Source organism: Boleophthalmus pectinirostris, unplaced genomic scaffold (assembly GCF_026225935.1).
Source record: "Boleophthalmus pectinirostris isolate CB_2022bp ecotype Guang Dong unplaced genomic scaffold, ASM2622593v1 HiC_scaffold_6, whole genome shotgun sequence".
Classification (NCBI taxonomy): Eukaryota; Metazoa; Chordata; class Actinopteri; order Gobiiformes; family Gobiidae; genus Boleophthalmus; species Boleophthalmus pectinirostris.
In genome coordinates, this window is record NW_026571447.1 from 638,563 (window position 1) to 660,052 (window position 21,490).

At 48.9% G+C, this 21,490-nt stretch overlaps 1 protein-coding gene across 1 annotated transcript; it reads right to left on the reverse strand.

Annotated features, from left to right (window-relative positions):
* Positions 1-1,512: 1,512 nt before the first annotated feature.
* On the reverse strand, positions 1,513-21,448 carry thbs3a (thrombospondin 3a). Its single transcript, XM_020922266.2, has 22 exons — positions 19,913-21,448; positions 18,421-18,627; positions 17,928-18,181; positions 17,700-17,820; positions 16,531-16,613; positions 15,582-15,633; positions 15,356-15,504; positions 14,770-14,907; positions 12,779-12,853; positions 12,464-12,616; positions 12,256-12,366; positions 11,922-12,029; positions 11,421-11,580; positions 8,935-9,053; positions 8,640-8,692; positions 8,207-8,388; positions 6,029-6,207; positions 5,811-5,859; positions 4,357-4,553; positions 3,964-4,136; positions 2,338-2,477; positions 1,513-1,830 (listed from the first exon to the last, which is right to left on the reverse strand). Exons 1-22 carry the CDS (start codon positions 19,995-19,997, stop codon positions 1,769-1,771), a joined length of 2,850 nt encoding a protein of 949 aa, XP_020777925.1. The 5' UTR covers positions 19,998-21,448; the 3' UTR covers positions 1,513-1,768.
* Between the last annotated feature and the right edge of the window lie 42 nt (positions 21,449-21,490).

Consider the following 21,490-nt stretch of genomic DNA (forward strand, 5'->3'; position numbering starts at 1 on the left):
TGAGTTTGTCTGAGTCATGGAGAATCTGCTGACGCCAGAAAAAATGACCCTGAATCACCCAGCACACTTCTGCTTTATCTGCCCCCGGGTGGACACTGAGGGACACCGCACCTGTATGTGTGACTGGACAGGGACACCGCACCTGTGTGTGTGACTGGACAGGGACACCGCACCTGTGTGTGTGACTGGACAGCTGGACAGGGACACTGCACCTGCAACCCAAAACATGCTCCAGGTCTCCAGAACAGTTGATAGTCAAGGTCAGTTAAATACAATCAATCAATGAACTTGTCCAGAGACGACAGGTGAAAATTTGCACTGATGCTACAACCTGATGTACAATGCATCTGTCCTGTCACGGTAAATGCAAAAATTTTGCACTGTCCCTGTCTCAAGTAAATAAATAAATATGTGTGACTGGACAGGGACACTTCCCTGCCTCCCATGTCCCTGTAGTTTAATCATTCTTGTCTGTCTGTCAGTTTTAAAAGTGATGTTAGTTATGACAAAATGGTTTTGTTTTGACTTATTTTCTGGGCTCCACACTTGAACAGCTGCAGTGAGGTTTTTAACCACACACACAGTCATGTGCTCTTCACTACACGGGCTTCATCTTCAATTCTGTGTTGATTTTAAAATTATGGTTTTAACTCTAAACGGACAGGTGCCCAAAGACATGTGAGACTTACTATGCCCTCACGCCTCAGGTCACGCCTCAGGTCACGCCTCAGGTCACGCCTCAGGTCACGCCTCAGGTCACGCCTCAGGTCACGCCTCAGGTCACGCCTCAGGTCAAGGCCTCCTGCTTTAAAACACAGGGGCTCTTCCTTTCAGGTTGTCACCCTCAGTTTGTGGCCTGCCCTGCCTCTGGTCCTGCAATGATCTGGATAGTGTGAGTATAGCCTCACACACAGCTTCGGGGCCAAATGAAGCTCATCAGGGCTAGCAGTTATAGTGGCTACTCTGCAACCAGGACTATGTTTGGGAATCCGAGCGCAAAACCAAAAGCCAATCAGGAGAGAGGCACTGCTGGTTTCGCAGGGGGTGGGCACTTAGCAATCATCTAGGGCATGTTCAAACCAACATGTAGAAGTCAGTTGCAACCAGAAGTCGAAGGAACCACTGCCCCCCCGTGCTCACTTCCTGTTTGGAATGTGCTGACTTAGCAGGATTTTATGTGCATTTATATAAAGAGTGTATGGACCCTGTGTGCAACACACACCACTCACACTGTACAACACTTCACCTGTCGAGTGGACAGAGACACTTCACCTGTTGAGTGGACAGAGACATTCACCTGTTGAGTGGACAGAGACATTCACCTGTTGAGTGGACAGAGACATTCACCTGTCGAGTGGACAGAGACATTCACCTGTCGAGTGGACAGAGACATTCACCTGTTGAGTGGACAGAGACATTCACCTGTCGAGTGGACAGAGACATTCACCTGTCGTGTGGACAGAGACATTCACCTGTCGTGTGGACAGACACTTCACCTGTCGAGTGGACAGAGACATTCACCTGTCGTGTGGACAGACGTTTATTTATCAAAACATTCTTTTTACATAGACCTTGGTGCAGAGCCTCGGGAGCGGCTCACTGTAGAAACACTTTAATGTTTGAATCAGAAACAAAAACAGATTTTATTTACAGAGACTTGGATCAGTGTCGAGCGAGTCTTCTCAGAGACACTCGTGAGAACTGTCTGTGTGAGCCAAAGAAACACAGGGACTAAAGGCTCTGATCCTGGTTCAGACCTGGACATCGGTCAGACTTTGATGTGCATCAGGACTTGTTTCCGATGAATCTGGAAATCCTCAGGAATTGTGTCTGAAAAACAAGAACACAGACTTTTAAACCAGGAGTAAACAAGGACTAAACCAAATCTAAACCAGGATTAAATCAGGACTAAACCAGAACTAAACCAAATCTAAACCAAGACTAAACCAGGTCTAAACCAAGACTAAACCAAGACTAAACCAGGTCTAAACCAAGACTAAACCAAGACTAAACCAGGTCTAAACCAAGACTAAACCAAGACTAAACCAGGTCTAATCCAGGACTAAACAGGGACTAAACCCAATCTAAACCAGAACTAAACCAAATCTAAACCAAGACTAAACCAGGTCTAAACCAAGACTAAACCAAGACTAAACCAGGTCTAAACCAAGACTAAACCAAGACTAAACCAGGTCTAAACCAAGACTAAACCAAGACTAAACCAGGTCTAATCCAGGACTAAACAAGGACTAAACCCAATCTAAACCAGAACTAAACCAGAACTAAACCAGGATTAAACCAAATCTAAACCAGGACTAAACCTGGTCCTGGACTCACCATTGCAGCGGTAGCGCAGGTTGGACCAGATGATGTTCTCCTGAGAGAAGCAGAAGACTCCGAGTCGTCCTCCTCTCATGGTGGAGTCCAGGAGCACCCCACTGTCTGCGACCTGGTGTGAGCCCTCAAACAGCCTGAGCCTGCAACATGTGACAGCTTTAAGGAAACAACCAACACAGGAGAGCATAAAGCCCAATTTTTGGTCATCAAATCTTCTGTGAACCCCCTCTGCAGAGTGTTTGCGTCGACCTATGTGCACCTCCAAAATTTTGTAACTACTCGTTGAACCGACGCAGACAGCAGGGAAAGCCACACAGACAGTGAGGGCTGTGATTGGTCGTCTCTACACACATTTTCAGTATTTCATTTTCCCACTTCATTTTGTAAAAATGAATGCCATTTTTAAACCCTCGCCTCCTAGTGTTGTGGAGGTGAATTACTTTGCGGTGCATAAACCTTGATGTAGACGGTGGCAGTGTGCGATGAGTCGATGCAGAACAATAATTTGGCCTTAAGCTTTTAGTGATGTCGTCCTGGCAGCTCACACAGGGTGTTTCTAGAAATTAGCTGCAGTGAAGCATATATGGAGGGAAAAACAGGCATTTTTAGTCAACTTGGTCAGATCCACGCATCTGGAGTGTTGTCATTTTTTAAAGGATCTTGAATATGGCAATTCAGTTTCTGTGGTTTTACGTGGTAAAGGACATAAAAATCTACAGCCTGATTTCTGTTGATTATTTACAGAAATTCATTTTATAACATTCAAATTGAAAAATATGTTTTGAAACTGTATCTTATGAAACTCATATGTTTCATACAAGCATTTTTTTTCAGATACACTTTAATTGGACACAGTGGTGTTTGATAGGAATAAATCAGATTTGATTTCTTTTAGTGCTTCTGATGGAGTTGAGAATAACTGACTTGTATCGTGAAATATACCTTTTTTTTTTCATAAATGCAGAAGGGTCATTCCACGCCATTTCACCAAATGGCTCATGCACTTTGATCTCAGAAAATTTTGAAAAAAATACCAAATTGTCTCTTACTATCATGTACCAACCCTGTGAAGTTTTAGTAATTTTCGATCAATACTTTTTTAAGTTACAGCTCATTCAGTAAGGGGAGTATGTGTCAATTTACGGGTGTCAGAGACCCTTAAATTTTTTTTGAGAATCAAGATATGTACTAGGACTGTTATAAAAAAAATTTGAAATAGGTTATGTGTGAGTCCTGTCCTGTTAAAAACAAGAAAATGCAACATGGTCCGATTTTCACTTGACATTTATGGCATGTGGGTAGTGATACAAATGTTTTTAAAATAATTTCTATTTGAAAGACCATGAAAAAGACCTTTCATATGGTACCAAACATATGTATTTTCTGAAGCTCTTTCAATTTTTAATTGTATCTTGAACATTCACATTTGACACAATGACACAAGTATACAGTGACCATGTACTATGTTTTATTCCAGCAGCTAAAGCTCCCAAACATGAAGAATGAACAAGAATGAATCAACAGGATGAGTTACCAGTTATCTATATCTATATGTCTATCTATATGTCTATCTATATATATCTATATATTTATGCAATTTGCAGTAGCAGTATTTGTAGTACATACCTGATGTACCCGACTTGTGGTCGGTGGCTCAGGCTCCACCTGTACGAGGTCTTGTCCCTCCAGCCCTGGTTCCTTGGGTCCTTCCACAGGAGCCGCACCTGTCCTGTCGTGTCCCCTGTGTGCCACAGGGCGTTACGCAGGTACTCCCCAGGGCCTGTGTCCGACTTCACCGCCTGAGGACCAATCAGAAGAGAGAGGGGGGTCAAACAGGAAATCAGAGGCCAGAGTGTGAGAGACAGCCAACCGAAGAGAGGTGAGAGAGCCAATCAGAGACAGAGAGGGGACAGAGCCAATCAGACAAGAGAGAGCACACTGGGATAGGGCTATGTCTCTCCTGCTCTTCTCCCTCTACCCTGCACCTCCTCCTCCTCTCCTCCCTCCTCCCCCTCATACCTTGAGTTGCAGAGCAGGCTCTGCGTTGGCACGGAACGGCACGGATTGCCAGTACGTCTGCTCTGTCTGTTTCCACATGACCACATAGAAAGAGGCGGAGTCTTGGTATCCGAAGATGAAGCCGGCGTAGTCATCATCAGTGACTGTGTTTACGTGGAAAGTGCCCTCGAAGTCCACACCATTAAACGCTGTGTAACCTGAGAACACACGGGAGGGCATCTGACACACAGGGAGGGAGGGCATCTGACACACAGGGAGGGAGGGCATCTGACACACGGGGAGGGCATCTGACACACAGGGAGGGCATCTGACACACAGGGAGGGCATCTGACACACAGGGAGGGCACCTGACACACGGGGAGGGAGGGCATCTGACACACGGGGAGGGAGGGCATCTGACACACGGGGAGGGCATCTGACACACAGGGAGGGCATCTGACACACAGGGAGGGAGGGCACCTGACACACGGGGAGGGCATCTGACACACAGGGAGGGAGGGCACCTGACACACGGGGAGGAGGGCATCTGACACACGGGGAGGCACTGACACACGGGCGGGAGGGCACCTGACACACGGGGAGGGCACCTGACACACGGGGCGGGAGGGCACCTGACACACGGGGAGGGGACACACTGACACACGGGGAGGGAGGGCACCTGACACACGGGGCGGGAGGGCATCTGACACACGGGGAGGGAGGGCACCTGACACACGGGGAGGGCATCTGACACGCGGGAGGGCATCTGACACACGGGGAGGGCATCTGACACGCGGGGAGGGCATCTGACACACGGGGCGGGAGGCATCTGACACACGGGGAGGGCATCTGACACACGGGGGAGGGCATCTGACACACGGGGCGGGAGGGCATCTGACACACGGGGCGGGGAGGGCATCTGACACACGGGGAGAGGGCATCTGACACACGGGGAGGGAGGGCATCTGACACACGGGGCGGGCATCTGACACACGGGGAGGGAGGGCATCTGACACACGGGGCGGGCATCTGACACACGGGGAGGGAGGGCATCTGACACACGGGGAGGGCATCTGACACACGGGGAGGGAGGGCATCTGACACACGGGGAGGGAGGGCATCTGACACACGGGGGAGGAGGGCATCTGACACACGGGGCGGGCATCTGACACACGGGGAGGGCATCTGACACACGGGGCGGGCATCTGACACACGGGGCGGGCATCTGACACACGGGGAGGGCATCTGACACACGGGAGGGAGGGCATCTGACACACGGGGAGGGAGAGGCATCTGACACACGGGGGGAGGGCATCTGACACACGGGGAGGGAGGGCATCTGACACACGGGGCGGGCATCTGACACACGGGGCGGGCATCTGACACACGGGGAGGGCATCTGACACACACGGGGAGGGCATCTGACACACGGGGAGGGCATCTGACACACGGGGAGGGCATCTGAGTTTTCTCACCCACAGCGAGTCCAGGGTCACTGTTCATGGTCTGCACGATCTCCATCCCCTGAGACACAACACGATTAACAGTAATGACAGTAATGAGGGATCATCACTGGTCGAGTCCTGGTCGAGTCCTGGTTGAGTCCTGGTCGAGTCCTGGTTGAGTCCTGGTTGAGTCCTGGTTCAGACCTGGTCTAGTCCTGGTCTAGTCCTGGTCTAGTCCTGGTTCAGACCTGGTTGAGCACCACCCAGTTGGGGTCTATCTGTGCGTCTCCCTCGGGGTCGAGGATGACGGTCTGAAAGGCTCTGAAGTCGGTGAGCGTGACCTCAGCGTTTTCAGGACAAGCGTCGATCGCGTCCTGCACCGCGTCATTATCGAAGTCCAGCTCACACACGTCCCCCACGCCGTCCACTACACACAGACACAGAGCGGGTTAGACCGGGCTCAGTCCTGGCTCAGTCCTGAATTAGTCCTGGTGTAGTCCTTACGGTCCATGTCTCTCTGGTTGGGGTTAGTCCTGGTTTAGTGCTGGTTTAGTCTTGGTTTAGTGCTGGTTTAGTGCTGGTTTAGTGCTGGTTTAGTGCTGGTTTAGTCCTGGCTTAGTCCTGGTTTAGTCCTGGTTTAGTCCTGGTTTAGTCCTTATGGTCCATGTCTCTCTGGTTGGGTTTAGTCCTGGTTTAGTCCTGGCTTAGTCCTGGCTTAGTCCTGGTTTAGTCCTGGTTTAGTCCTGAATTAGTCCTGGTGTAGTCCTTACGGTCCATGTCTCTCTGGTTGGGTTTAGTCCTGGTTTAGTCCTGGTTTAGTACTTACGGTCCGTGTCTCTCTGGTTGGGGTTAGTCCTGGTTTAGTGCTGGTTTAGTGCTGGTTTAGTCTTGGTTTAGTGCTGGTTTAGTCCTGGTTTAGTCCTTATGGTCCATGTCTCTCTGGTTGGGTTTAGTCCTGGTTTAGTCCTGGCTTAGTCCTGGTTTAGTCCTGAATTAGTCCTGGTGTAGTCCTTACGGTCCATGTCTCTCTGGTTGGGGTTAGTCCTGGTTTAGTGCTAGTTTAGTCTTGGTTTAGTGCTGGTTTAGTGCTGGTTTAGTGCTGGTTTAGTGCTGGTTTAGTCCTGGTTTAGTCCTGGTCAGTGTTGGGAAGGTTACTTTTAAAATGTAATCCCCTACAGATTACAGATTACACATCCCAAAATGTAGTTTGTAACGTAATCCATTAAATTACTTAAAGTGAGTAACGTAATCTGATTACTTTGGATTACTTGATATTGTCATGTTTTTTTAATCGACATGAATGTAGCAACCACATCCTGAAATTCTTGTTTGTTGTCTTCAAATTGTCTGAGCCCAAGTCTCCATGAATAAACAACTGTTTGCTGTAGAGAAACAAAGACCACGATATCTTAATATAAGAGGTTTTGTCTGTTAAAAGACAGTAACAAGATCAGTCTTTCCTTAATATTAAAAATATTATTGATAGAGAAATTATTTTTTATATGAGATCACCTTAAATTATGTCAACCTACTGTTAGGTGTCATGTTGTTTAGACCTGGTTTAGTCCTGGTTTAGTCCTGGTTTAGTCCTGATTTTTAGACCTGGTTTACTCCTGATTCTAGTTCAGGTCTTTAGTTCTGGTTTAGTCGTGGTTTAGTCCTAGTTTAAACCTGGTTCAGTCCTGCTTTAGTCCTGGTTCAGTCCTGGTTTAGTCCTGGTTTAGTCTTGGTGTTAGTTCTGGTTTAGAGGCGCACAGGAGGAAGTGCGGTTTACGCGAGAAAACACGGTTCACTCGCGGCGCACGAGACGGCGGTGTCCGCGCTGTAACTACGGAAGGAGACGTGGTCCGCGGGTTCTCAGGTTGATGACGATGATGAAGGTGTGTGTTTGTGTGTGTTTGTGGGCACGTCCATGTGGCAGGTCACTATAGGACAGTAGTGCAGATATTATGAGTCTATGCAGGTTGTTTTCACCAGTGCCAGTAGCTCCGGTTTCACATTTAAGTTGTAGGCGATTTTATATTTGTTTTTTTTATATATATATCTCACATCGGGAGAAGAATTTCCAAGACACAAATGCGTTTTTACCAATGCACTGCTGCTTCCACTGTGTGACTGACACTGCCAACTTTAACATGACGTTTCCATCGCTCTTATTGCGCGCGTTCTGTTTGGGTTTCCGGCAATGAGTGAAATTACCGAAATAAAAAAATAAATAAATGGGATGTAGCACAAAATGTGAAAACAGGAAAATACCGCCTTGTAATCCACTTATTTCAGCAAAGTAATCTAATTACCACTCATTGAAACAGTAACTGTAACTGAATACAATTACTCATAATTTGTACTCTGATTACGTAACGGCGGTACATGTAATCCGTTACTCCCCAACACTGGTCCTGGTTTAGTCCTGGTTTAGCCCTTACGGTCCGTGTCTCTCTGGTTGGGGTTGGGGATGAGTCGACAGTTGTCATGGTCGTCCAACACGCCGTCGTTGTCATCGTCGTGGTCGCAGGCGTCCCCCAGACCGTCATTGTCGGTGTCGAGCTGAGCGCTGTTCGGGAGGTCGGGGCAGTTGTCCCGCGAGTCCTGGAGCCCGTCTCCGTCTCTGAAACAACAGAACCGGTCAGAACGCGCTCAGAAACAGCAAATACAACAAACCAGGTCCACCAGCTGTAGTTCCACCTAAGTCTGTTCTTTAGACCGTGTTAAAACAAAGCTCAGATTCAAGTCTAACGTGGGTAACAGAACTTCAGACAGTGCAGTGTCTACAGTTAGCGTCACACCCCCAGGGAACAATAAGATCAGCTGCAAAGTATCAGTAGTTCTGCAGAATTAGAGTTGGACTTGGAGTCTCACGTGTCTTGGTTTGTATCGCAGACGTCTCCCACCAGATCACTGTCCACATCGTCCTGAAAAACACCAACAGCATGTGTGGATCATTATTTGCTCTTCCTCTCTCCTCTCTTCCTCTCTCCTCCTCTCCTCTCCTCTCCTCTTCTTTCCTCTCTCCTCCTCTCCTCTCCTCTTCTTTCCTCTATCCTAGTCTCTCTCTCTTTCTCTCTCTCTCCTTGTCTCTCTCCTCCTCTCTCCTTGTCAGTCATGGGGCTGTTTGTTTGTTTGTTTACCTGCATGGGGCTGTTTGTTTGTTTACCTGCATGGGGTTGCTGAGCTCTGGGCAGCTGTCACAGGCGTCTCCCACTCCGTCTCGGTCTCGGTCCGTCTGCATTGGGTTTGGAACTTTTGGACAGTTATCCAGAACGTTAGGGATCCCTGAAAGACAAAAGAACCAGAACTGAACCAGGTCCGAACCAGGTCTGAATCAGAGAGACAGAGGCAGACAGAGAGACAGAGACAGAGGCATGTGTGGTTGTCTGTGACAGTGTTTGAAAAACAAAACATGGTCTTTCAGAGGTCTTCCATTCTTCTTCAACTATTCATTTGTTTTATTATTTTGTTTAATTCTTGCACTTTGACCGAGCAGCTCTGAATGTCATTATACTGAATAATGACAATAAAGGCTTTCTGTTCTATTCATCACTCGTCACTCTGGTGCTGGTGAGAGCGTTCTGTGGCCACACCTGCCCCGACCACCACCTTTCACACACTGCTGTCACACAGGAGCACTTTCCACTAGAGCCCCCCTCTGGACCCCCTGTGGCCCCCTCGTGTTCCTCGTGTGGCCCCGCTGTGGTCCTCGCGTGGCCCCGCTGTGGTCCTCGCGTGGCCCCGCTGTGGTCCTCGCGTGGCCCCCCTGTGCCCCCCCTGTGGCCCGCGTGGCCCCCCTGTGGTCCTCGCGTGGCCCCCCTGTGGTCCTCGCGTGGCCCCCCCTGTGGTCCTCGCGTGGCCCCCCCTGTGGTCCTCGCGTGGCCCCCCCTGTGGTCCTCGCGTGGCCCTGCATGGACACGCTGGAGGCCACATGACTGCATTGCTCAGGTGTCTCAGCGATGGCTCTACTACCTGAGGCAACTGAGGAGCACCAGGATCCCAAACCAGCTGATGGTGAACTTCTACAACTGTGCCATCGCCTTGTGTGGTTCTCCAGCTGCCCTGAAGCCGGTCACCTCTCACTCCAGAGGGTGGTAAAAACAGCGGGGAAAATCATTGGGACCAGTCTTCCCGAGATTAGTACCATCTCCACTACCCGCTGTCTGAAGAGAGTGTGCAACATCCTGCGAGACCAACACCAGACAACACAACACCATACAATACAACACAACACAACACCATACAACACAACACCATACAACACAACACAACACCATACAACACAACACAACACCATACAATACAACACAACACAACACCATACAACACAACACCATACAACACAACACAACACCATACAACACAACACAACACACATACAACACACACAACACCATACAATACAACACAAAACACAACAACAACATACAATACAACACAACACAACACACAACACACAACACACACATACAAACACAACACAACACCATACAATACAACACAACACAACACATACAACACAAACACATACAATACACACAAACACAACACAACACAACACAATACAATACAATACAATACAACACAACACAACACAATACAACACAACACAACACCATACAATACAACACAACACAACACAACACAATACAACACAACACAACACAACACAATACAACACAACACAACACAATACAACACAACACAACACCATACAATACAACACAACACCATACAACACAACACAACACAATACAACACAACACAACACAATACAATACAACAACACAACACAACACAACACCATACAACACAACACAATACAACACAACACAACACAACACAACACAACACAACACAACACAACACAACACAATACAATACAACACAACACAACACCATACAACACAACACAACACAACACAACACAATACAATACAATACAACACAATACAATACAATACAATACAACACAATACAATACAATACAATACAAACAACACAAACAACACAACACAACACAACACAACACAACACACACAACACAACACAACACAACACAATACAATACAATACAATACAACACAACACAACACCATACAATACAACACAACACAACACCATACAATACAACACAACACAACAATACAACACAACACAACACAATACAATACAATACAACACAACACAACACAAACACAAACACAACACAACACAACACACAACACAATACAACACAACACAACACAACACAATACAATACAATAACTGTGAACTGGACTTTTGCACTGCTGCATCATAAATACAGTTAAATACACATTGCAGGTTGACTGCCCTCTGTCCCTGACGTCCCAGTTTTTTTAGTTGTTGTGGTTTGTTGATCTGTCCCTTTGCTGCTGCACTGATATTACTAGTTCTGTATTCTAATGTTCACATAGTGGGTGTAATGTTTATGTGATGGTGTCATAGGGGGGTGCTCTACACTATTATGCACTTTTAAAATACTATGCTGTTTGTATGAGGCTCTAACGTAATTTCATTGTTATTTTATATGACAATGACAATAAAGGAAATTGAATTGAATTGAACTGAAGGCGTCATCAGGTGTATGACAGGTGGTACAGGTGTAACAGGTGCATGACAGGTGCTTACCGTCCCCATCAATGTCCTGGTCGCAGGCGTCTCCCTGTCCATTGGAGTCCGTGTCTTTCTGATCTGGGTTTGGGACTGTGGGACAGTTATCGCACGAGTCCCCAAACGAGTCCGAGTCCGAATTCTGCTGGTCTTTGTTTGGGACGAGGCGGCAGTTATCCTGAGGTCAGAGGTCAGAGAGCAGAGGTCAGAGGGCAGAGGGCAGGAGACAGTGAGGTTTGTTAGTGTCATCACAATTACAGTGTGCAGAGGTCAGTGTGCAGAGGTCAGTGTGCATAGGTCAGTGTGCATAGGTCAGTGTGCAGAGGGCAGTGTGCAGAGGGCAGTGTGCAGAGGGCAGTGTGCATAGGTCAGTGCGCATAGGTCAGTGTGCAGAGGGCAGTGTGCAGAGGGCAGTGTGCAGAGGGCAGTGTGCAGAGGTCAGTACTAGTGATTGACTTTGGGCGTTTAGCCTCTGGGATTTCCCTGTGACTGTGACCATAGTCCACATGAGCCTTGTACCTCGACGTTCTTGATACCGTCTCCGTCTGCGTCCTCGTCGCACTGGTCTCCGATCCCGTCCCCGTCGGCGTCCTCCTGACCGCTGTTCGGGGTCAGGACGCAGTTGTCCTGGAAACACACAGGTCATCTGTGATGCTCCCGCAGGTCATACACGATTACAATAACTACATACTAAATGGACCTGTCTGCAGATGCTGTGATTGTTCCGTTTAAACCCTGGTCCTCCTTTGATCGTTTCATTTAAAGCTCCTCGCTTTTCTGATTGGCTCTCACCTGTCTGCAGTGGCTCTGATTGGCTCATTTAGACACCCTCTCTCCTCTGATTGGCTCTCACCTGTCTGCAGTGGCGGTGCGTGTCCTCACAGGGAAGAGAACGATCGGGAAAACCGTCGATGTCTGTGTCCAGTCCACACGTGTTTCCATTCCCCGCCCAGCCTACATTACACTGCAACACAGAGACCAGCACTGAACCAGGACTGAACCAGGACTGAACCAGGACTGAACCAGATCTAAATCAGGTCTATCCCTGATCTGGAATTTACCGTGCAGGTGACCTCTCCGCTGCGCTCCAGGGTGCAGTGGGCGTTGGCGTCACAGGGGTTAAAGGTCAGACCGGAACAGGACTTTCGTGCAAAACATCCTGAGGTCTGGTTCCCACGGAAACCGGGTCTACAGCCACCACATTTGTACGAACCCTGAAGTGGAAAGAACGAGTTCCAGGACAGTTTACAGCACAAATCTATAGAATATCTGTAAAATGTTGTGATGTCATCTGAAACCCCTGTAGCAGTAGAATTATTAGAAGCAATAGTAGTAGTAGTAGTAGCAGTAGTAGTAGTATTTGTTGTTGTACTGACCACAGTGTTGATGCACACAGAGTTGGGAGTACAGGCGTCGGGCAGGTCCACACACTCATCGATGTCAGAACACTCCTGAAACAGAAAAGGATCAGAACCAGACACTTTTGGCTCTTCCTCTCCTCAATCTGCCCTGACACAGACCTGCTGTCCACATTTTTTTTTTTTTTAGATTCTCTAGATCAGAACCCTGCATTTGGTTTCATGTTTGACCAAAACATTTGGGTTTGAATTTTATTCAAATTAATGAATATTTAGAGGTTGCTCGAGACACTTGCCCTATAGGGCCTAAACTACTACACAGAACCAAGTAAATAAGTATTCCAATAATTAGTCATTTTAAAACACTGAAACTTGCATAAAGGTGATTTAGAAAATCCAGCTCCACTGTGGCTTTTTTGGCTTTGTCACTAAAGATGCTCTTGTGTCTTTGACTTCTGCAGTAGATCCTGTTTCTGATCTTCAGTCTTTGTTCAGTTACATCTGAAATCTTAAATAAGCTTCACTTTGTTTCAACAACATCACTGACACTTTCCTGGAATGCACCGTTTGAGCAGCTTCTCAAAGTCTGCATCATCAGCCCAGGCTGCTGCAGAAGAGCTTCAAAGAAACACATGGTGCTGGTGGAGACAAAATCCCTGATCTGCTCCTTCATAATCTGCTTGATTAAGAGCATCACGTCATGTTGGTGGAACCTCTGAACCTTTTCCATTATATTGTGAAGCATCATTAGATTCTTCTGTTCTTCTGTCACACTGGAGTGGAAGAATGTCAGGACAACTATTTCTTCACTCAAGTAGCAAAGATGTTGCCCAAAACTGTTCAGGTGCTTTCTTCACAACTGAATGTTCAGACTGTGAAGCTTCTTAAGAAAAACCAAACGTGCAGGTGTGAGTCCGGCCACAGAACTCTCAGCAATCACAGCACGCTTCTAGTGTGAGTGCTCCCTTTAAAAAAAGTGATGTAATAGTTACTTTTCCTGGTAACTAGTTTCTTTTATGTTGAGTAACTCAGTTACAAACTCAGTTACTTTTTGGGAAAAGTAACTAGTAACTAGAACTAATTACTTTTTCAAAGTAATGTGTTCAATACTGCTGAAAACACAAATCCAGTCAATATCCAGGAAACTTTTGCCACTGAAACCTGCAGGGTTCTAATCAAGCTTATCTGAACCTTGATTTTTTTTAAATGCTGTTCTGTCATTGGTCCACCCACCAGCGGGAGAGTCCCACCAGAAGGAGCCAAGATGGATTCTCAAGAGTTTGTGAACTTACAAATATCAGAGAATTCATCTGTCTGTGTGATATCACGTCTGGTACCAGGACCAGACCAGGACCAGACCAGGACCAGGCCAGGACTAGACCAGGACCAGAGCAGGACCAGACCAGGACCAGGCCAGGACCAGAGCAGGACCAGACCAGGACCAGGACCAGACCAGGACCAGGCCAGGACCAGACCAAGACCAGGACCAGACCAGGACCAGACCAGGACCAGAGCAGGACCAGACCAGGACCAGGCCAGGACCGGACCAGGACCAGGACCAGAGCAGGACCAGGCCAGGACCGGACCAGGACCAGGACCAGGCCAGGACCAGACCAGGACCAGACCAGGACCAGATCAGGACCAGGCCAGGCCAGGACTGGACCAGACCAGGACCAGACCAGGACCAGGACCAGACCAGAACCAGACCAGGACCAGAGCAGGACCAGACCAGGACCAGGCCAGGACCAGAGCAGGACCAGACCAGGACCAGGCCTGGACCGGACCAGGACCAGGACCAGGACCAGAGCAGGACCAGGCCAGGACCGGACCAGGACCAGACCAGGACCAGACCAGGACCAGATCAGGACCAGGCCAGGCCAGGACTGGACCAGACCAGGACCAGACCAGGACCAGGACCAGACCAGAACCAGACCAGGACCAGGCCAGGATCAAACCAGGACCAACCTGGCGAAGGAGTCAGATAATAACCAGTCTGGACTTATTTGTACCTGTCTGTGGGTCTTGGCGAAGCTGAGGCCGGTACCACTCACGGGCGCCCCCCACAGGCCGGAGGGACAGGGACCACACGAGAATCCCCCCACCGTGTTTATGCAGAGGGCGGGGTCATGACACGGCCACACAGAGCACTGAGATCACACAGAGAGAGGGTTAGACCAGAGACCAGACCAGAAAACAGATCAGAGACCAGACCAGAGACCAGATCAGAGACCAGACCAGAAACCAGACCAGAGACCAGATCAGAGACCAGACCAGAGACCAGACCAGAAACCAGACCAGAAACCAGACCAGAAACCAGACCAGAGACCAGATCAGAGACCAGATCAGAGACCAGATCAGAAACCAGACCAGAGACCAGACCAGAGACCAGATCAGAGACCAGATCAGAGACCAGATCAGAAATCAGACCAGAGACCAGATCAGAGTCCAGATCAGAGTCCAGAGCAGAGACCAGATCAGAGCAGAGACCAGATCAGAGCAGAGACCAGAGTCCAGAGACCAGAGGAGACCAAACATCAGCGATCAGATCAGAGACAAAAGGTAGGAGATGTTTAGTTGTGCATTGAGAGTCCAGACCTCGTCCACGTCCTCGCAGTGTGTCCCGTTGCCTTCAAACCCGGTGGGACACGGACCACAGGTGAATCCTGGGAACTGTAAACTCTCCACACAGGCCACGCCCTTAAAGCAGGGGTTAGGAGAGCAGCGCGAGCGCGGCTCATGGAAACCTGCAAACCAGAGAGAACACGGGTTAGACGTGGTTCAGTCCTGATTTAGTCCTGGTCCAGTTCTGCTTCAGACTCACCACAAACCTGACACTCTAGGATGGTGTTTCGTATCAGAGACATTTCTTTCACCTGAAACAAAAGCAAGATTCAGTCAGAATTCCACTGTCTCCCTCTCCTCACCTGTCTCCTCCCCTGTCTCCCTCACCTGTCTCCCTCTCCTCACCTGTCTCCTCCCCTGTCTCCCTCCTCTCCCCTGTCTCCCTCTCCTCACCTGTCTCCTCACCTGTCTCCTCCCCTGTCTCCCTCACCTGTCTCCCTCTCCTCACCTGTCTCCTCCCCTGTCTCCCTCCTCTCCCCTGTCTCCCTCTCCTCACCTGTCTCCTCACCTGTCTCCTCCCCTGTCTCCCTCACCTGTCTCCCTCTTCTCACCTGTTCCTCCTCACCTGTCTCCTCCCCTGTCTCCCTCACCTGTCTCCCTCTTCTCACCTGTCTCCCTCACCTGTCTCCCTCCCCTCCCCTGTCTCCCTCACCTGTCTCCCTCTTCTCACCTGTCTCCCTCACCTGTCTCCCTCTTCTCACCTGTCTCCCTCACCTGTCTCCCTCTTCTCACCTGTCTCCCTCCTCTCCCCTGTCTCCCTCTCCTCACCTGTCTCCCTCCCCTCCCCTGTCTCCCTCACCTGTCTCCCTCTTCTCACCTGTCTCCCTCACCTGTCTCCCTCACCTCACCTGTCTCCCTCACCTGTCTCTCTCACCTGTTTCCCTCTCCTCACCTGTCTCTCCCCCTCACCTGTCTCCCTCCCCTCGCCTGTCTCCCTCACCTGTCTCCCTCACCTGTCTCCCTCACCTGTCTCTCACCTGTCTCTCTCACCTGTCTCCCTTCTCCTCAGCTGTCTCTCCCCCTCACCTGTCTCCCTCACCTGCCTCTGTCTCCTCACCTACCTCTGTCTCCTCACCTGTCTCGTTCCCCTCCCCTGTCTCCCTCACCTGTCTCTCCCCCTGTCCTGTCTGTCTGGTTCTTGGTCTCACCTGTTCTCGGATGTCCTGTCTCAGTTCTCCGAGCACCTGGTTGAAGATAATGAGCTGACCGATGAGAGCCTTCAGATGGTCTCCTGAAAAGACGTGGTGAGGGTGAGTCAGGTAAATCACACTAGGGGCATGAGGACAGATCGTGAGGTCAGCTGCAGATGAAGATGGGGCCGTTTCACTTGAAAACTCCTCCCTCTGTGGGCAGGACTTCTTTAACATAACTTAAAGAATTGAATATTAAAGTGACTCTTTAAGCCATGTTAGAATGTCGTTCCCTCCTCAAAAAATGACCTGGAGCTGTGTTTTGTTTCATTCACACATTTGAGTAACACTTTATTATTAGTCTGTCTACACCTCCAAAACTCAAAATGCTCGGTTCCATCTTGTGATGTTATGCAGTGGTAGTTTTCAACAGCTACCTTTATTCATTTACATTGATTGTTCCTGCTGCTGAAAATTCTATCTATCTATCTTTATCTTGGTATATGGAGTTTAAAAACACAGTGGAGTCACTAACTGTATTACCAAATGTTGGAATAGAACGTTTTCAGTTTGAGAGAAGAACTCAGATTAAATGTGCAGGGTTTGTGTGTTAAACATGTGTGAAGGAAACAAAACAACTTCTCTGTTTGTGATGATATAACTACATTATGACAGAGATCTGAAAATAATGTTATATGACCCTTTGATTGACTGTGTCCAGATGACCTCTGACCTGTGACCTTTCTGTCAAAGATGATCATCTTTGTACTGTCCTTATGACCTCTTGTATATAACTGTATTATACTGTATTTATAATACAATATTTTACGTCCTGTACATACATTTATATAATTTATGTCTTAACTGATTATAATAAAAAGTCAAGAGATTGGTATTACATATGTTTTTACTCTGTGTTATTATAATATATAGTGATGTGTGAGTTGCCGTGTCCAAGTCATTTCCCTTGTGGACTATTCTACCTTGGACCCCTCGACAAAATGAATTTTCTAAAATAGTCCAGGTTTAGATCAGGTTTAGACCAGGTTTAGATCAGGTTTAGACCAGGTTTAGATCAGGTTTAGACCAATAGTAAGGTCAAAGTCAGAGCTGTGCTGATCTGAACCAGGTGAAGGTGTGTGGGCTTCACCCACAAATGTGCATCAGCAGAGGGCAGTGTCACTGACCGAGGATGGCACCGACGTCACTGCTGACGGCATTCGACGAATCCTGGAACGGACAATCAGCCAGAGCGCCCGCTTTGGCCACACTGCCCCCTAGCACCAGACTCAAGAACTGCACTGAACCCTGTAAAAAAAGAAAAAGAGATAGAGGAAAAAACTACTGTGTAGGCAGAGAGAACTGGTTCAGCCCTGGTTCAGTCCTGGTTCAGATTCCGATTCAGACTACATTACCTGGACTCGTGCGTAAGTCTTCTGTCCATGCCTGACATCCACCGTCTCACTGTCTTCGGGCAGGTTCCCCAGAGCAGGAAGTGATGAGGCAGAATCGGCCAATCGGCAGTCAACATACAGCTCAGCGCTGAGGCTCTGGCGCCGCAGACCTCCCAATCGCAGCACCAGGCTGTGGCTCCGCCCATCAGCCAGCGGCGCGTTCTGAAGGTTCAGCGTGTGCAGCCGACCATCAGCACGAACATACCTCACCAGCACTGAGAAGAGAAGAACAGCACTGAACCAGGACTGAGCCAGAATTAGACCTGGACTAAACCAGGACTGAACCAGGACTAAACCACCAGCACTGATTTAGGGGAGAGGCAGTTAGAGGGCTGAATCAAGACTAAACCAGGACTAGGACACTGAGGAGAGAAGCAAGGTGAGGAATAGGTCCAGTGACCACTGAGGGGAGGATGCTCTGGCCCCTCCTCCCTCCCATCCGGTCAGCTCATACCTTTGTTGATCTTGCCCATGAGCGCCACCTCCAGGATCTTGCTGTGGTCCTGTTTGTCGTAGAGGCCAAACAAAACTCCGCCCAGTTTTGGCGGCAGCTTCAGAGTTGACACGAGGTAGACGTCACTGAGCATGCTCAGCCCTGCCCACAACTTCTCCACCGCTGCTGCCGACTGCCTCGCCTCCTGCAGCGCCAGCACATCGATCACTGCAAGAGAAAGAACCAGCTCTGCATCAGCTGTGAACCAGGACTCCACCTGGGTCTGGACTGATGTCCCTCAAAACTCAAAGCACTGACTGAACTCTTACCTGAAAACCAACACACCAAGGAGCTGTCACTGGAACTGATCCTGGGTCTGGTTCAGGATTAGTCCTAGTCCCAGGACTTAACCTGGTTCTAAACCTGGTCCAGGACTAAACCTGGTTCTAAACCTGGTCCAGGATTAGTTCTGGTTCTAGACCCGGTCCAGGATTAGTTCTGGTTCTAGACCCGGTCCAGTATTAGTCCTGGTTCTGGACCCGGTCCAGGATTAGTCCTGGTTCTAGACCCGGTCCAGGATTAGTCCTGGTTCTAAACCCGGTTCAGGATTAGTCCTGGTTCTGGATCCGGTCCAGGATTAGTCCTGGTTCTGGACCCGGTCCAGTATTAGTCCTGGTTCTGGACCCGGTCCAGGATTAGTCCTGGTTCTGGACCCGGTCCAGGATTAGTCCTGGTTCTGGATCCGGTCCAGGATTAGTCCTGGTTCTGGACCTGGTCCAGGATTAGTCCTGGTTCTGGACCCGGTCCAGGATTAGTCCTGGTTCTGGACCCGGTCCAGTATTAGTCCTGGTTCTGGATCCGGTCCAGGATTAGTCCTGGTTCTGGACCTGGTGTGCAGTGGAAGTGCCTGTGTCAGCTGTAATTTATTGTGTAATGTGTTTCTTGAACTTCCTCCTTCTGTGTGTGCGCGTTTCCATGGCAACGAGCAACATAAACACTCGTACGCGCAGAACACACATGGTGCACGCGCACACACATGCGCGCGCACCACTCGCACGCACGCGCATTCTCCAGAGGAGCCCCATTCCTCCGCAGCAGTGAAACCTTTACTGCAGAGTGGAAACTAGCGGTCAGCGCGGCCCCCTCTGCGCAGCTCCACGGGCTGAAACATGAGCAAAACTGGGTCTAAACCAGGACAAACAAGGTCTAAACCAGGACAAACAAGGTCTAAACCAGGACTGAAGCAGGTCTAAGCCTGGACTAAATCTGAATCAGGTCCATATGAAGATTAAACATTCCCTGATGAGCTGAGATGCGCTTTTACAGCGCGCTGATTCACTCAGAAGATGACACTTCCATTCGTCGCACCACAAGACAAATCCCCGTGAAACCAGTAAGTCACGTGACCCACGGACGGTAACGGCGGAAACGAACGGAACCGAACCACAGTGAGACACACACAACTTTTAGTGACAAGTTCTAAAAGTGACTATGACTCATTTGACTAGTTTACCTTGGATGTCCGCTCCATCCGTGATCCCGTGCACCCCCAGCCCCGAGATCAGCGCCGACACCAGGAGCACGAGCCTCCAGCCCATCCCTGAAGACCTCCAGAAGACCTCCAGAAGAACTCCAGAAGACCTCCAGAAGAGCAGAGGAAGCGGACCGGACTATTAAGCTTTGGATCTGCGTGGAAGAGCGAGGAGCTCCGGAGAAGGAGAGGAATGGATATACACAGAGGAAAAGTTCACAAAGTCCCGGGGTGAGAGTGCGTAAAGTCCGGGGAGGGGTGGAGGAGCTCCGCTGGATGTGACCCGGAGAGCAGCACCGAAGAGCGGACTCTGCGGTGAGTCTGAGAGGTTCCGATGGAGGAAACCCCGAGTAGAGCAGACAAGCGCACGGCACCGGGGGAGGACCAGCGGAGGAGGGGACCACGCGCACGCGCCTCAGCTGGAAAATTAGGCACGCGCCCACACTCCAGGCCCTGGTTCAGACAGTGTTCAGTCCTGTGTTTAGTCCCGGGTTTAGTCTTTTTTTTTTTTTTTAGTCCTGTCCTGGTCTACTTCTGTTCTAGTCCTGGTTTAGATAGTTTAATTAGTTCAGTCCTGTTTTAGTCTTGGTGAAGTTTACGCACACACCTGGCACGTGTCTTTCAAAACCCGCAGTAAAACATTAATATTGAGAGTGAACAGTCTGGTCCGATCTTGGTTTTACGCAGCAATTCCGCATGAGAGACGGACAAGAGTTCGGTGTTTTCACGTTTTTGGACCGGTTCACCCATTTCCACGTCAAGTTGTCTTTTTATTGATCTCAAACTTTATGCAAATATTCACGCATGTAACACTTCATACGTGCGCACGCTTAATAAACCAAGACCCAGATCTCTGACCGGGTGCGGGTTCGATTCCAGCGCCCCCGGGCCTGACGCAGCTTGAAGCCTCGTGAAACAAGCGTGAGGAGCCCGTGCCGTCAAGACACTGGTGGTTCTAAAAGTGAGTCCAGATGCTGCGAGTGAATGACGCCATCTCATGTGTTAATATGCTATTGTTGTGTAATATTAACACTATCACATCGTGTCACGTAACACTTGAGCTTATCTTATATTCGATTTATCTTTCCTCTCTGTAACCCTAATGTGATGAAACGTTCCACACTGGGGCTTTAACTCCACTGGATTCTCCTCCTCAGCAGCTACCCACCAACAAAATTAGCCTGATTTAAGCTGTTTCCCTCGTCATTGCAGCAGGGGACTCTGCATTCTTGTGGCTTTAATTCCCTTTTAAATGTGCTCATCTTGGGATCAGTATTTCACATGTTCTAACTTAAAATAATGTCTGCATTTGGAAATAGGACAGCTGCACATCAGACTAGCAAGCAGATGATTTTTTTTTTTTTTTTTTTTCATTTGTACCATTATGACTGCACAACACTGCCAAATCATGTATCACCCATTAAGAAACTCAAACTGGAGAAGGATGTGTGGACGTCACAGTGGGCCTGCACCAGTGGAGCTGAAAAAGGGGGTAAATGGGCAAAATGGCGTCTTGAAAATAAGTGATTAAAGATGACTCAAACAAGCACAGTTCACTCC

Excerpts from the sequence above, each read along its gene's own strand:
- thbs3a (XM_020922266.2), bottom strand. The coding sequence starts at position 19,997 with ATGGGCTGGAGGCTCGTGCTCCTGGTGTCGGCGCTGATCTCGGGGCTG. Across the intron at positions 9,054-11,420 it reads CCAGGACATTGATGGGGACG|GGATCCCTAACGTTCTGGAT; the intron begins GTAAGCACCTGT and ends TTTGTCTTTCAG. Across the intron at positions 8,389-8,639 it reads TGCGATACAAACCAAGACAC|AGACGGAGACGGGCTCCAGG; the intron begins GTGAGACTCCAA and ends CTGTTGTTTCAG.